Below are 14,565 nucleotides of genomic sequence, written 5' to 3' on the forward strand. Positions count from 1 at the left end.
TTTTGTTGTAGCAAGCAAAGTTTGGAATGGTTTTCATTGGAAAATTGTCGCATCCTCAATTTTTACCTATTCAAACAAAACAACCATACTTTAAATTGAAACGGATAAAGAAGTTGGATTTGAGACAAAAGATAACTTTGTGAAGAATAGTTGTAATCAAATGCTCTGTTTAGTCTAGAAGGAAATATTTGAAAGGAAGGGTTGAAAGGAAGGGTTTGAAGTTTACTTGTTGAGATTGAGATGGATTTTCATGGAGATAATATGTTGTCAATAATGAAGAATTTGTTTGGTAAAAATCTGGGAAGAAAGAAGGGTTTGAAGTTTACATGTTGAGATTGAGATGGAATTTCATGGATAGAATAGGCCCGTCAAAAGTCAATATTTGTTGGCGTTGATTATTATAATTGCTGGTAAAGGGTGAGCTAAACTGTCAGCAGCTCAAACCTTTTTCAAATTCTTTTCTTCTCCCACAAAGTTTTTCTAAGACACTCCATTTACCTCGATGGTTTAACTGACCCTCAGTTTTTCCAACAATTTACATATATACGGAATTGTATATGATAATAGCCGAAGACGACGTACTCAATGAAATGCTTAATATACATGTCAATTATGTTTTTAAGAAAAATAGATATAAATAATTGCCGAACTTTAATTAATTTAACAATCACCCAAAAAATGGGTCCCAAAAACAATTGAAAGAAGCAACTTTAACCACGAGTGTGGAGATCTTTCGTGTTCTAAATTAATTTAAGTAAGAAAGTTCAGCATGCATAATATTTATATCTTTTAGTCTTTACCATATGTTTTGTCCAAGTCCTGACTCCATATAATTAACAAGTTTCAGTCAAAAAGAGGGGTAATGGAAGCAGTATGTCTCGCCCTAGCAATACAGAACGCGAAAAGAAAAATAGGCTAAAAGTATTTCAGAGTTTGCCAAAGTTAAAAAGTTTGAATTTTTAGGTGACGCCACACGATTTTGACTAAAATAATTTGTGAAGAATTTGAAAGGGATAATAATTGAAGGTCTAGTACATATTGAGGGGCTGGCGATATATGAACCAATTTCCTTTTCTTTCCAGCACCTACTAGAGTTTTGTTTTCTTATATAACTAGCACTTTAATTACAAAATTGATTCATAATCATAATTTCTTATAATCAAGTTCAGGAGTGACGCCTAATAATTAGGTTTACTTAAAATTAGGGCTTTTGTCTCTACAACATGACTTCCTTTCACTTGTAAAGTAAACGTAGGTCAAAGTCTAAACCATCAAATTGTTATCAAGTTCCTGATGCAAAGGACGAATCTAACAAAACCAAGTTGCAAACTAATTTTGTCACACTTACAATTGATAAAGAGATGCAAAATTGACACAATTAAACCTAAATTGTTGAGAAGCTCATATATAAATTACATGATTTAATTTGTTCAAAACCACCCTATAAAATCAATCATTTTGATGTGAATATATGATATCCTTATTACTTTTTTTTTTTCCCAGTAAAATTTTACTATTGGTTCATATACAATTGTGGGTTTTACTTCTATCTAGAATTGATTTGATTCTCTGCTATTATATATGACAGCTTTGCCATGGCGTAAATTTATTTTTTTGAACTTGTGTGAAGTACTTATATATATATATATATAGGAAATTATTACTTTGTTCGATACCCATCACTGAGAGTACTAATCTTGAAGCAGATCGTAGGGAAAGGCCAAAAGGTAGTAGAGTGTGATTTTTCAGTTAAAAGGAGATGTCAAGAACGCAAGGCAAAGAAGTAGTAAAGGATTCAAAGTGTGAAGACTGTGGGAATCAAGCAAAGAAGGATTGTGCATACTCAAGGTGCAGAACTTGCTGCAAGAACAAAGGGTTTCAGTGCAAAACCCATATTAGAAGCACATGGATTCCTGTCGATAGAAGGCGCCAGAGATTGGAGCAGCCATCTCCTACCACTAATCCACACCAAAGCCACAAGCACAACCCATATTCAAGTACTGTACATTAATTTCTCCATTAGAACCAAAGTAAAGATCCATATATATATAATAGAGCCCTAACAGTTTCCTTTTCCTCAATTTTGCTGTTATTATTCTATGTCTGGAAATCATCATCATATATACTCATAAAAACAGATACTTATTAAGCCTATTTTCATCTTCCAGCTCAAACTTCAATCTGGTTTCAATATTACTTCTCCTTTTTTTCCTTTGTTCTTTTTCCATCCCCCTCATTTTTCGTTATCTAACTAATATAGTGTCTAACTGTCTATATCAGGTTTAGAGGAGTTCAAATTTCCAGCTGCTATGAATTCCATGACTGTATTCAACTGTGTTCAGGTGCGGTCTATGGATGATAGTGTTAATGAAATGGCCTATCAAACATCTGTGAATATTGGAGGGCATGTATTTAGTGGTGTTCTTTATGATCAAGGCCCTGAACAAAGCTTCAATGATGCTAGGGGAGACAGCACCATACACCAGCACAATCTCAATCTTACCAGTGCTGCAATCCACACACGTGATGGTGCAACTATGGCTCCACTATCAGCCACTCCTGCTCATGAGCTTTATTTTCCTCAACCGCATCCGTTTCCCTTATCTTCCTTCAGGCCTGGTATGCCATATTTTTCACACCCAAAACCTTAATTTCTTTCTTTCTTTTCTTTTTTCTTTTGAGATTTCCCTACTGGTTTATCGATTAATTGACTAATTAAATCGAGTCGGACAAAACCACATGAGTGACAGAACTCTTCCTGCCAGGTTTTTCACACCCAAAGCCTTAATTTCTTTCTGGATCATGAAAAACATGACAAGGCATTTAGATGTGATCATGGAACATTAAATGATGATATATAAGGGAGACTATCTCAGTAATCAATGTAGACTGACTAATATTTTACATTTGTTTTGGTTGAAATAACAATGACTCAATTATAAATATTATACATTTGTTACTTACACTTTGATATTTTATTTAGCATGTTGCAATAAGCCCCTACATATAGGTTTGGCAGTTTTGTCTTCTTGTTTTGTCGTGATTCGCTTTTTAGGTCTTTGTTAATCATAATGTTCTTACTTCGAGTCCCTAATTTTGTCGCCATTCTACTATTCCTTGCCAGCCTGAAGCAAAGTTGGAACAAATTACAAGTTTTCAATGCCATCAATATTTAATATTACATAAATACAATTTGTATAGTGCCATCTTTAGGCCGCATCAAACCCAAAGTTTCTAGATAGGAACAAGAACACATGATAATATAACTAATGAGTATAATCGACTTTGGCAAGCCAAGGATTTTTCGAAGTGGTAGACGCTTTTGTTTGTTTCAATGGCATGAAACTGAACACAAAACCAGACGTCCATTCTTTTTTTCTTTTGCCTCTCCAAAACGACAATATTAAGTGTACCTAATTAAGTTGCAACATGAGTATGCATTTTTGCATTTGTTTTTTTCTTGCCTTGCTCGAAATGAATTTTGAGATCAATTATATGTATGACTTTTCGAATGGTATATATATGTGTGAAACCTCTTATATATATATTTTGTAGAAACGCACTTACATATAGATCACGGACAAAAAATTATATATATAGACGTACATAATTACATTTATACTAAGGAAGCTTACGGACTTGGGAAGAATCACTCTCCGTAACCCTAAATAATTTAACTTGTTACATTTTTATTATCAATGTTGTACGTATATAGCTAGAAGAGGTTATGAAAGGTCAGGCATCTTGTAGAACTCAGTTTCAAGTTAGCTTTTGCAGTAAAGTACTAGTTAAACCGAGTGCGCTTAAACTTTTTATGAAAAAGAGGAAGTCACACTAGCTATATGAGAAAACTGTGAGCTACGCAACATAAGGAATATATCCTCTCGAATTGCATCCTCTCGTGTTTAAAAAAAAACATGACATGGTGATGTGAGACAATCATAATCATACAAAGGTGAATCAACGATTATGATTTAATAATTATCTATTTTAATATATTTTTCTCTCTCCTCTCTTATCACCATTGATCCACTTTTAATTGTATGGTTATGATTAACCACATGACCATGTCATGTCTTTTTAAACATGCGAGGATCCACACTCATATCCTTTATATAACTTGAAATATATATAGAGCCACATACCAAACTAGGTCTAATAATACGTGTATTCTCCATAATCACACTACTACAAACGGCTTATAGATGATTTGCTCATTCTAGTCATGATATTAAAATCCTATTTTCTGATCATGGATAAACAAATTTCACATGGAGGACGTTGTTTAGCATTTAATGTGGGAAAGAAATATAGAACGGGAAAATCACCTTTAAATTAAAGTAGGTAAGCAATTAATTCTAAAACTTATTTTGGCAAAGCTTCTAAATTAAGAAAACATATGGGATTATGTACGACCTTCAAACAATTAATCCCCTCTTTTTTTTTGTGCACAGTAAACTGTGAAGTACAATTGTATTTTTCTATTATAATAGCCTTTGAAATCAATTAAGATAAATATAAAACCATTAATTTAACTATTGGGTTGAATTGGTCGGTTGCTTTAGCCACTCTATAATATATAATGGTCTTGTCGTGCTCCCCCGTTTATAGTTGTTCTTGTTTTGATTTAAAATCACTTCTTTCACATTTCACTAATATTTAGATGTCAGTTCCAACTTCCAAACATGATCATAATTTGTCCGTAGCTGGATGTCATGAGAATGCACACACATCAACATATTGCTCATATGATTCTTGTCTATAATATATTATGTTAAAAGCAGCATAGCAAGTATATTTTGATGCTTTACTTAATGTAATTAACTGGCCATTAGATGCTGATCTAATCATCACTAATATTATATTATGTAAAATGTCATTATCATCAGAAAGAAGCTTAAAGCCTAAAACCAAAGTGTTTTAAAAATGATGAATATTACTTTGTGCTTGTTAAAGGAATCATGTGTTCTTGAAAAGATTTTTGAAAATGCACCACATTAGAAAATTAAAGTAACCAAGTTTCATTGAGCTCTTATTGAAATCTTATTCTTAATTATCATCGGGTTCCAAACCGTTTTTGTCCACGTTATATTTTAGCTTAAATTAATTATCTAGTACAATAAATCAATAAATTTTATTCTTGTTTTGCCTCTTCTTCCCTTCGAAATCTTTAGGCTTAAAATTCCATTCAGCGTTACCATTATTGGTTAATAAATAACAAGTTTTTTTTTATAAGTGTCATTTTAACCAAAACCTTAAGAGTAAGGTGAGATTTATATCTTTCTAACACAACCCCTTATGCAAGAGTTTTTTGAACTTGAAGCGTGTGTATGATACAAGTCCATTTTTTTAGTTTACCTTGTGTTTTTCTCAATTCCACATGAAAGTGAGGTTGTAAGGATCGAAATCATGACCTACTAATCACTCTAACTCTAATACCATGACATAAGCGCCAATTTTTTTAATACTATGATAAATGTCATTTCGATACAAAATCTTAAGGCGCTAGGTGATACTTTATTAATTCTTTTGTATCTCTCTAACATTTTATTTTTTTTTAAAAAGGGAAGATAAAGTTATTTCTAGTAACCAAAAAATTACGTCGTTTCGGGAATTGGGATAACTAATGAAGGATATTTAAATAAAATTGTGTGTTTCTTAATTTGTTATATGAATTTTACCAAATTATCATTCATTTATTCCCTCAACCCTCAAAACATCATAACTTTTGGGTTACTGGAGGTAACTTTATCTCCTGTTGCAGCAGGAGAAAAGATAAACCCTTAAAAAATCCAAAATTTATTTTCGTAGTTGTTTTACATTTTGGTTAAGCATTCTTGGTAGTTCCTTTCCTTTTTTTCTGTTTTCTTTTGTCCTTGATCCCATATATGCCAAGACTACAATATAAGGGATGTAAATGGGTCGAGAGGCTTGTTAAAAGCCTACAACTTGGCTTGACCTATTTTAAAAATAATATAGGCTTAAATTCATTAAAGTGCCTCTTTAAAAATCAAGTCATAAGCCTATTTTAACAGGCCTAACCTTTAATCTTTCGGACTCAGTTCGTATTTTTTAATAAATAATATCTTATTTTTTTATAAAATAATATCTTATTATTTTTTGATAAACTGATATATTGTTATTTTTTATAAATTAATATATTGTTATTTTTCAATAAAATAATATTGGTTATTTTTCAATAAAATAATTTCTTCTTATTTTTCAATAAAATAATTTCTTATTATTTTTTAATAAAATAATATCTTCTAATTTTTTTATTTATAATTTTTCACAATCTTTCTTATTCTTACTTGCCAAATACATTTTTTTCTTAACTTTATTTTCTATAGTGGCGGACTCAAAACTTTTATTTATGTCTGCACACTTAGTGGCAAGAATTTACGGGCTGTGCTCCCAATTTTTTTTTTTTAAAAAAAAAATCTTTAAATGCATTAAAAAAAAGAATATAAACAATAAAAGAAATAAAAATTTCAACTTAAGATAAAATAATAGTAATCAAGAGTTATATAAAGTTATAAGTTCAAACCTTAACGTCATATTGATCAAAAAAATAATACAAGTTATAATAAGTGAAAATATCATTTGTTTTATATGAGTTTCTTAATTTAATAATATATATCTATTTTTAAAGTGAAGAAATGGATTATATCACCTTTAAGGGTGCATTTGATTTGCTCTTATTGTCATTGTTAAATAATAATATTTTTATTAGTAATTATAATAATGTTACATTATTTTATTATGTTTCTTATATTTAAAAATTTGCAAAAAAATATTGTAGTTAATATAATATTTGTTTTCGTTATTTCCTTTGTAAATTATTAAAACAAGAAACAAAATAAAAAAAATAATGTAACATTTTATAATTATTAATAAAACATATCATTTTAATAATGACATAAGAACAAATCAAATGAATTACCCTAACTATTTATACGTAGGACTAGTTATCTATGTATATATATGACATGGTAGGTTCAGAAACACTTACTGTCGTTGATTATACATAATATACTCCGATCCATTCCCAAAATCCCACTTGTTGTCACCAAGTAACCAACTAGTGGAAACACAAAAAATAAAAAAAAATAGAAAAAAATAAAAAAAAATTCCCCGAAAATTTTGTTTCAGCACTTGCCTACACTTGCACAAGTGTGGGTTCACCACCACCGCTTTTCTCTCGTCCGCCAAATTTTGTTGCTCTTTTTTGCTCCCTTCTCAACTTTTAATTCTTTCAAAATCATCGCTCACCATCAACTCTTAAGACTTTTGCAGCTGATAGTAAGTTTTCATTTTTTGTACTTTTTACTCGTTTTGTGTCCCATTGATAAAATTGTCTGTTTCCAAAATTTCCATTAAAAAATATATATTATTTAACTTATGAGTGTTGTATATATCTACATATCTTGTTCTTATTTGTTGGACATGTATTTATGTATGTGATTTATTTTTTTATTTTTTTATTTATTTATTTGTTTGGGAAATTCTCATATAAGTTAGTTGGTATCTTTGTATAAGTTGGGTGTTTTAAAAAATACAATACTTGGTAGTTTTGAAGATCAGCCTAAGCTTTGTATTTTTTAAAAACAAGGCAAACCAAATTTATAATTTATCTTGTATCAAGTTAATAAGTCAAGTCAAATTTAAAATATTTTATATAAACCTAACTCCTTTAAGTTAAAGTTTGACTTAACCTAAGTCATATACATCCCAACGAGGTTAATTGATTCATTTATAAGCAATTTTCATACTTATCAAGTGAGGGATGAAATCGATATTTTTGTTACTTAAATGATTGAGCTAAAAATAAAAGATTTCAGTGTATATGTAATATTTTTTTCTTTTCAATTATGCACGGATAGGAATTGTAATATGATAAAACCTTGCCTTCTCAGATTTGAAGTTCTATCTTCCTTATCAATCATCATACATATCAAACATGGTGCCTCCAATCCAAAAAGTCTAGCTCCATCCATGACCCTATCAAAAGCAATCACCTAAAATTGACATGTCACCATAAATTTTACATTAAAGCCCAATGGGCCAATACAATATTTTTTGTTGCCTTTTATATTTTTTTCAAATGCATCAATTCTCACTTGCCCACGTTATTTATCAAGTGGGCCTTTCAAAGCCCATATGTAAGCCCATAAATATCTGGCGGGAAAATCATGACTCTCTTCGCGCCATTTGTTGAAGGTGGGTATTGTGTATTCATCGCTACTCACTAATCAACTACACACTCTTCTCTTGCTGATTTTCTCTCGGTGTGTGTGTTCACTTCTCTCTAATTAGGCACTAAGCCATGGCTTCCGATTCTTCTCCAACTAATTTCAACAACGGTTCGTATCTCTCTCCTTCTACCTTCTTCTTGTGATTTCCATTTTCAGTTTTCTTAGTGATTTCGAATTTGTATAAATCCCTTTTCAGGACCTTCATCCCCTGACGATTCCCTTTCGAGCCCCATCGGAAACACGTTCTCCTCTCCCGGCGGGAGACGCCGCCGCCGATCTTCCACCCCGTCCGCATTCGGAACGCCGACGAATCGATCTCGATTCGCCCCCGCCGATGCCACCCCAACTCCGTCACGCTCCAGGCAAAGAGGCAGCGGCGGCGGAGGAGGAGGAGGGCGCGTTCCTGCCACGCCCACCTCCACCACCGACGACGTGCCTGTGTCGTCCGATGGCGGCGACAGCTACGACATGTACGACGCCAGGCCTACCTTCGTGTGGGGTACGAATATTAGCGTAGAAGATGTGAATGACGCGATTCAGAGGTTTCTGAGGGACTTCAGAGAACCTTCTTCGACGCAGGGTGATGTTGACGGTTTGCATTTGCATACCGAAGGGAAGTATGAGAAATTAATCAAAGATGTGATTGAAATTGAAAGAGATTATCTCGACGTCGATGCACGTGACGTGTTTGATCATGACCCTGATTTGTACACCAAGATGGTTAGGTATCCCATCGAGGTGCTTGCAATTTTTGACTTGGTTTTGATGAATATGGTTGGCCGAATGAAACCCATGTTCGAGAAGCACATTCAAACTCGGATTTTCAATCTCAAAACCTCAACTTCAATGAGAAATTTGAACCCGTCTGGTGAGTTTATAGTATCTTCCCCATTATCATTCAAAATTCTCTGCTTTATTGTAAGCATTCGGACTTATATAGTTGTATAGTTAGTTATGTGAGGTCGCTTTTTTGTTTTTCAGATGTTGAGAGGATGGTTTCATTGAAGGGAATGATCATACGATGTAGCTCTATCATACCGGAAATTAGGGAAGCTATATTTAGGTGTCTTGTGTGTGGATACTGCTCTGACCCAGTTACTGTGGAGAGAGGTAATTCCATGGGACATTTCTGCTCATTCATATAGTGACTTATCAATGTCATTTTTACATCTGTAGTGTTTAGCTGACTATTGTGATTTTTAGGACGAATTACCGAACCTACTATATGCTTGAGGGAAGAGTGTAAGTCCAGGAACTCCATGACACTGGTTCACAACCGATGCAGGTAATGCACACCTATGGTTTATTTGTGAATGTAAGCACCTGATTTTAAATATTTGATGTTGTGGCATGATCTTGAGGGAGCTACATTTTGAAGCAAGCTTCCTTTGATTTCTTTTTTTTTCCCTTCTTTTATTGACATACTATATATGAACAGTATTCCGTTCGTTTTGGTTTTTGCTTTGAGCAGTCAGTGGTAGAACTAAAAATTTTCTGCCAAGGTAGAAGATAGATAAATAATTGGCAACGGGAGTTAAGCTTCTGAACCGTTTGACATTCTCCTATAAAGTCACCAACTGCTACCTCAAAATGCCTTGCGAAACTAAGAGCTAATTAGAATCCTTACACTGCCTTTGAAATTATTCTTGAAAAATTAACAGTGACTCTTTCTATGTTAACAAGTAACATTAACCTGCTGTCAATTTAGATTAAACTTAACCTTCTGTTAAGCTCAGCGTGGTAAGTCAATTCAAGCTCAGCCTAAAATCAGGTAACATTTGACAAAGGTTAATTGAGTTCAATCTAGAAGGTTAGGAACTCTGCTTCTTTTGTGAAGAGGTTAAGAGTGGTTTAAAAATTCATATAATTGAAGTATACTGGATAGACTTTAGTGACACATAATAAATGGGATGATGGCTATAGGTAGTAGCGTCTGCTTTAAATAATTTTTCTTGATTATGTGACTATTCTGCTTTTCAGTTGAAAACTTGAATTTCAGATCCAGTAACCATGAAACTGTGATTAACTTATATTTGTTCTAAAACCAGGTTTAATGATAAGCAAATTGTGAGGCTCCAGGAGACCCCGGACGAGATACCTGAAGGTGGAACACCTCACACAGTTAGCTTGCTGTTGCATGACAAGCTCGTAGATACTGGAAAGCCTGGTGACAGAGTTGAGGTGAGGCCATACTATGACATACTTTGACAAATAAATGCCCATATGCTTGTTTAATCATTCCATCAACTGTTTTCTTGTTCATTAGGTGACTGGTATTTATAGGGCTATGAGTGTCAGGGTTGGACCAACTCAGAGAACTGTTAAGTCATTGTTCAAGGTATTCATTATGTTCGTAACTCAATTAAATTTAGAGCTCCAATATCACATTTTTTATCTAATCTAATTGATGTTTTTTTTTTGACCCTTCATGTTGTAGACATATATTGATTGTCTTCACATAAAAAAGGCTGATAAGTCCAGGATGCTGGTAGAGGACGCTATGGAGGTTGATAATGGCAACCGCAAAAACGAAGAAGTTTTCTTTGATGAAGAAAAAGTACCTTTTGTATCTATTTTCTATGAAATCCACTGCTTGCTTTTTCCACTTGCTAATTGCATGCTTGTCTGAGTTGCAGGTGGCTCAACTGAAGGAGCTCTCAAAGCAGCCAGATATATATGAAAAACTGACAAAGTCATTGGCGCCAAACATCTGGGAGCTTGACGATGTGAAGAGAGGTCTTCTTTGTCAGGTTACGTATCTTTCTTGCTCTGCATTCATTGATTGTTTGACCGATCTTCTGAGGATGCTAATCTGCATTTTGTTGCAGCTTTTTGGTGGCAATGCTTTGAAGTTGGCATCAGGTGCTAGCTTCCGAGGTGATATAAATATTCTTCTTGTTGGTGACCCTGGGACGAGCAAGTCCCAGCTACTTCAATACATACACAAACTATCTCCACGTGGCATTTACACAAGTGGAAGGGGGAGTTCTGCCGTCGGATTGACTGCTTACGTTACCAAGGATCCTGAAACAGGCGAAACTGTAGGAACCATGAGTACATAATTTTTTATTGTCTTCCGTACAAGAAACAAAGTGGAACCTAATTACTTCTGCTCAATCTTCAGGTTCTAGAGAGTGGTGCCCTAGTTTTGAGTGACCGAGGTATCTGCTGCATAGATGAATTCGACAAAATGTCTGACAATGCAAGGAGCATGTTACATGAGGTTGATTACGTTCTTTTTCTATATATATTTTCTCAGGAAGTGTTTCTGCAGTCATATCTGTATGGTTTGAAATGTATACTACGACAAATCCTGCAAGACAAAGCCTTTTAAGTTCTTTTTGAATAACTAATGCACTTGTCTCGGTTTATTCTAGGTGATGGAACAACAAACCGTTTCAATTGCTAAGGCAGGTATTATTGCTTCCCTCAATGCTAGGACTTCAGTGTTGGCTTGTGCAAATCCAAGTGGGTCACGATATAATCCTCGCTTGTCTGTCATTGACAACATACACCTTCCTCCCACTCTTCTGTCCAGGTTAGACATTGGACATAAGCTGTGATAACTAGATTATGTGTCTGGCAGTATATGTATACAACTTCCGATCCCCAGGCAGCTTAATAGCTATTTTGTACCTTGACCTTGCCTCGTTAATTTTTGTGATTCTTTGTCAAGCAAGAGAGATATTAATCATGTCATTGAGTCGGTTGTCTCTTTATCAAACCAGTGCGAGTAGGGGTTAAAATAAAGCTTGTTAATGCCTTGACAAAAATAAATTGAAGCTGCCGAACAATTTTGCTGTCGTTACTAATGAATCCAGTTGATCTTTGTTCTTGCAGGTTCGATTTAATTTACTTAATTCTTGACAAAGCTGATGAACAGACTGACAGACGACTTGCCAAACATATTGTTTCCCTACACTTTGAGAATCCCGAGGTCTAGTATAATCTTATCATCTCATTCAAGGTTAAGATCCAAACTTCGTTGCTTTTACTTACTCACTTGCAATGTTTTGTCTCTGCAATTACAGAACATGGAGCAGGACGTGCTGGATATTTCTATACTAACTGATTATGTGAGCTATGCCCGAAAGCACATAAACCCACAGCTGTCTGACGAAGCTGCTGAAGAATTGATTAGAGGTTACGTGAAAATAAGGGAAAAGGGAAATTTTCCTGGGAGTAGCAAGAAGGTGATACCTTTCGCCTCTTCAAAATGATTGCATTCTCTGTATGTTTGCTTTGTTGGATGCAAATAAAACGTTACTGTTTCTTAGTATATTGTTCGATTGCTCAGCAATCTGTTTAGATCACGAATTCACCATGTGTGCTGCAATGAGTTGAGTAATTTCCACACAACTAAGAATGATGTGCATGATAGGTCAGCATTATTGTTTATATTTCTCATTGATGTCTGCGAAATGAGTGAATTCCTAATACTGGAATTACAATGATATTAAATTTTTTATGCATGTTTCTTTGCTGTGTTTGCTAATCTTGCTAATCAATTAAGCAGGTGATAACAGCAACACCGAGGCAGATTGAGAGTCTGATACGCCTTAGTGAAGCATTGGCACGGATTCGCTTCTCAGAATGGGTTAGTTAAGCTTGCTTAGTTTCCTTGTGATGTGAAGATATGGAATAGCATGCTGAATTATCAAATAACCTGATGCACACAGGTTGAATTGAGTGACGTAACGGAGGCATTTCGGCTGCTGGAAGTTGCGATGCAACAGTCTGCGACGGATCCCTATACAGGTAGCTTTCCAAACAAGCCTGATTTTCTCTTATCCTCCACCCAGAGAAACTAGATCAAAATGAGTTTACTTTTGGTTTCCTTTTCCCTCACAGGAGCTATTGACTTGGATCTTATTACTACTGGGGTTTCGGCAAGTGAAAGGATGAGACGTGAAAGTCTGTTAAAAGCAACCCGCATCATAATCATGGAGAAGATGCCAATTGGGGGACCATCCATGCGGTTATTGGAGGTATGCTAGCTTGCTCTATGTGAAAGTATACGACATACAGATTATGTCAAGTTTGAGATGACGTTCTAATATATTTAAAATGATCATGTAGTTATTGGAAGAATTGAAGAAACAAAACACTGGCGGTGAAGTTCATCTCACTGATGTAAGTGTGCCCTTCCCTTACAAAATAAACTTTTTAACCTGTGTTTATGTGTGCGCCCCATCTCTAAGGATGAGTGAACTAATGGGCTAACTCATGTTAATACAGCTAAGGACTGCAATTGATACTCTCGTCAGCGAAGGATTTGTTACCATGCATGGTGACAGCGTAAAAAGATCATGATTATATGAGGCAGGGTCATCAGTGGTCAATGTGGACTATGATATTTAAGGTGGCTACTAGTTCCCTGTATTAATTGTGTAACATTTTTAGCTAATAGTTCTGGACCCGACGCTAAATGTTTCATAGGTGCCCTGTAAATGCATTTATTGGTGGCTATCTCATTTCTTTTCCTTTCCTTTATTTTTAAGTAGATACTAGTTAGCCCTTCCATGTTGAAATTGAACATACGGCTTTCTTAACGTAACTGAATTGCAGCGTGTTGTCTCCTAATATTATATGAACATTAAATTTGATGGCTCTGGTTCTAAGAATATAAAATAGCAGAATAGTATCATATTTTCAGTATAAAGAAATGCAGATAGCTGCATATATTTTATGTTATGCATAAAGAATTTGGCGGTCTTTTCACCCATAAAAAGGAAAATATTACTAATATAATGCGAGAAGTCGCGCCACATATGGGTACGAGTTAAGATTTAAGTGTCATAAATTTGTTAGGCATGACGTACTTTCCCCACATGCGCGTTTTATCCGGTGTCAGATACCTTACCAATTGAGGGTCTGCGTCAACCATAATAACACACAATAATAACAATAATAACACAGACCTTATTCCAATTAGAATTACCCTTTAAAGAAGTCACATCGCACTGGCCTGTAACCCATTACTGGTATCGCATTCTTTTTACTCTGTTTCCGGCTCTGTCCCTCTTTGCCTAATTGCTCTGCACTAAAGCAGCGGCACAGTTTAAAAAAAAAAAAAAAAAAACCCTAAATAGCGAACAGGTAATAGATTAGACCCCCAATTTTATATATATAGATATATATATATATAGATTAGACCCCCAATTTTATATATATAGATATATATATATATATATATATATATATATATATATATATATAACTTGTATTTGTTAATGAAAGTTATGTGTAACAAAAAGCAAATGATTGTTATCATAAAATGGCATTGTGATTAATAAAACTTGAGCTGGCT

At 34.2% G+C, this 14,565-nt stretch overlaps 2 protein-coding genes across 2 annotated transcripts; both read left to right on the top strand.

The window, feature by feature from the left end:
- The first annotated feature begins 1,759 nt into the window (after nucleotides 1-1,759).
- LOC133287034 (protein SHI RELATED SEQUENCE 3) lies at nucleotides 1,760-2,651 on the top strand. Its single transcript, XM_061484584.1, has 2 exons — nucleotides 1,760-1,997; nucleotides 2,281-2,651. The coding sequence occupies exons 1-2, from the start codon at nucleotides 1,760-1,762 to the stop codon at nucleotides 2,649-2,651; spliced, it is 609 nt and encodes a 202-aa protein (XP_061340568.1).
- A 5,675-nt stretch (nucleotides 2,652-8,326) lies between these two features.
- Nucleotides 8,327-13,568, top strand: LOC133287076 (DNA replication licensing factor MCM4). The gene is made up of 18 exons (XM_061484634.1): nucleotides 8,327-8,363; nucleotides 8,452-9,123; nucleotides 9,237-9,365; nucleotides 9,459-9,540; nucleotides 10,304-10,436; nucleotides 10,522-10,593; nucleotides 10,693-10,812; nucleotides 10,892-11,005; nucleotides 11,084-11,296; nucleotides 11,380-11,478; nucleotides 11,633-11,793; nucleotides 12,096-12,192; nucleotides 12,287-12,448; nucleotides 12,772-12,852; nucleotides 12,935-13,013; nucleotides 13,107-13,243; nucleotides 13,335-13,388; nucleotides 13,494-13,568. The coding sequence occupies exons 1-18, from the start codon at nucleotides 8,327-8,329 to the stop codon at nucleotides 13,566-13,568; spliced, it is 2,517 nt and encodes an 838-aa protein (XP_061340618.1).
- Nucleotides 13,569-14,565: the final 997 nt, after the last annotated feature.

The sequence above is a fragment of the Gastrolobium bilobum genome, unplaced genomic scaffold, assembly GCF_033153095.1.
Source record: "Gastrolobium bilobum isolate Gb01-03AN ecotype WA unplaced genomic scaffold, APGP_CSIRO_Gbil_v1 utg1487, whole genome shotgun sequence".
NCBI classification, from domain to species: domain Eukaryota; kingdom Viridiplantae; phylum Streptophyta; class Magnoliopsida; order Fabales; family Fabaceae; genus Gastrolobium; species Gastrolobium bilobum.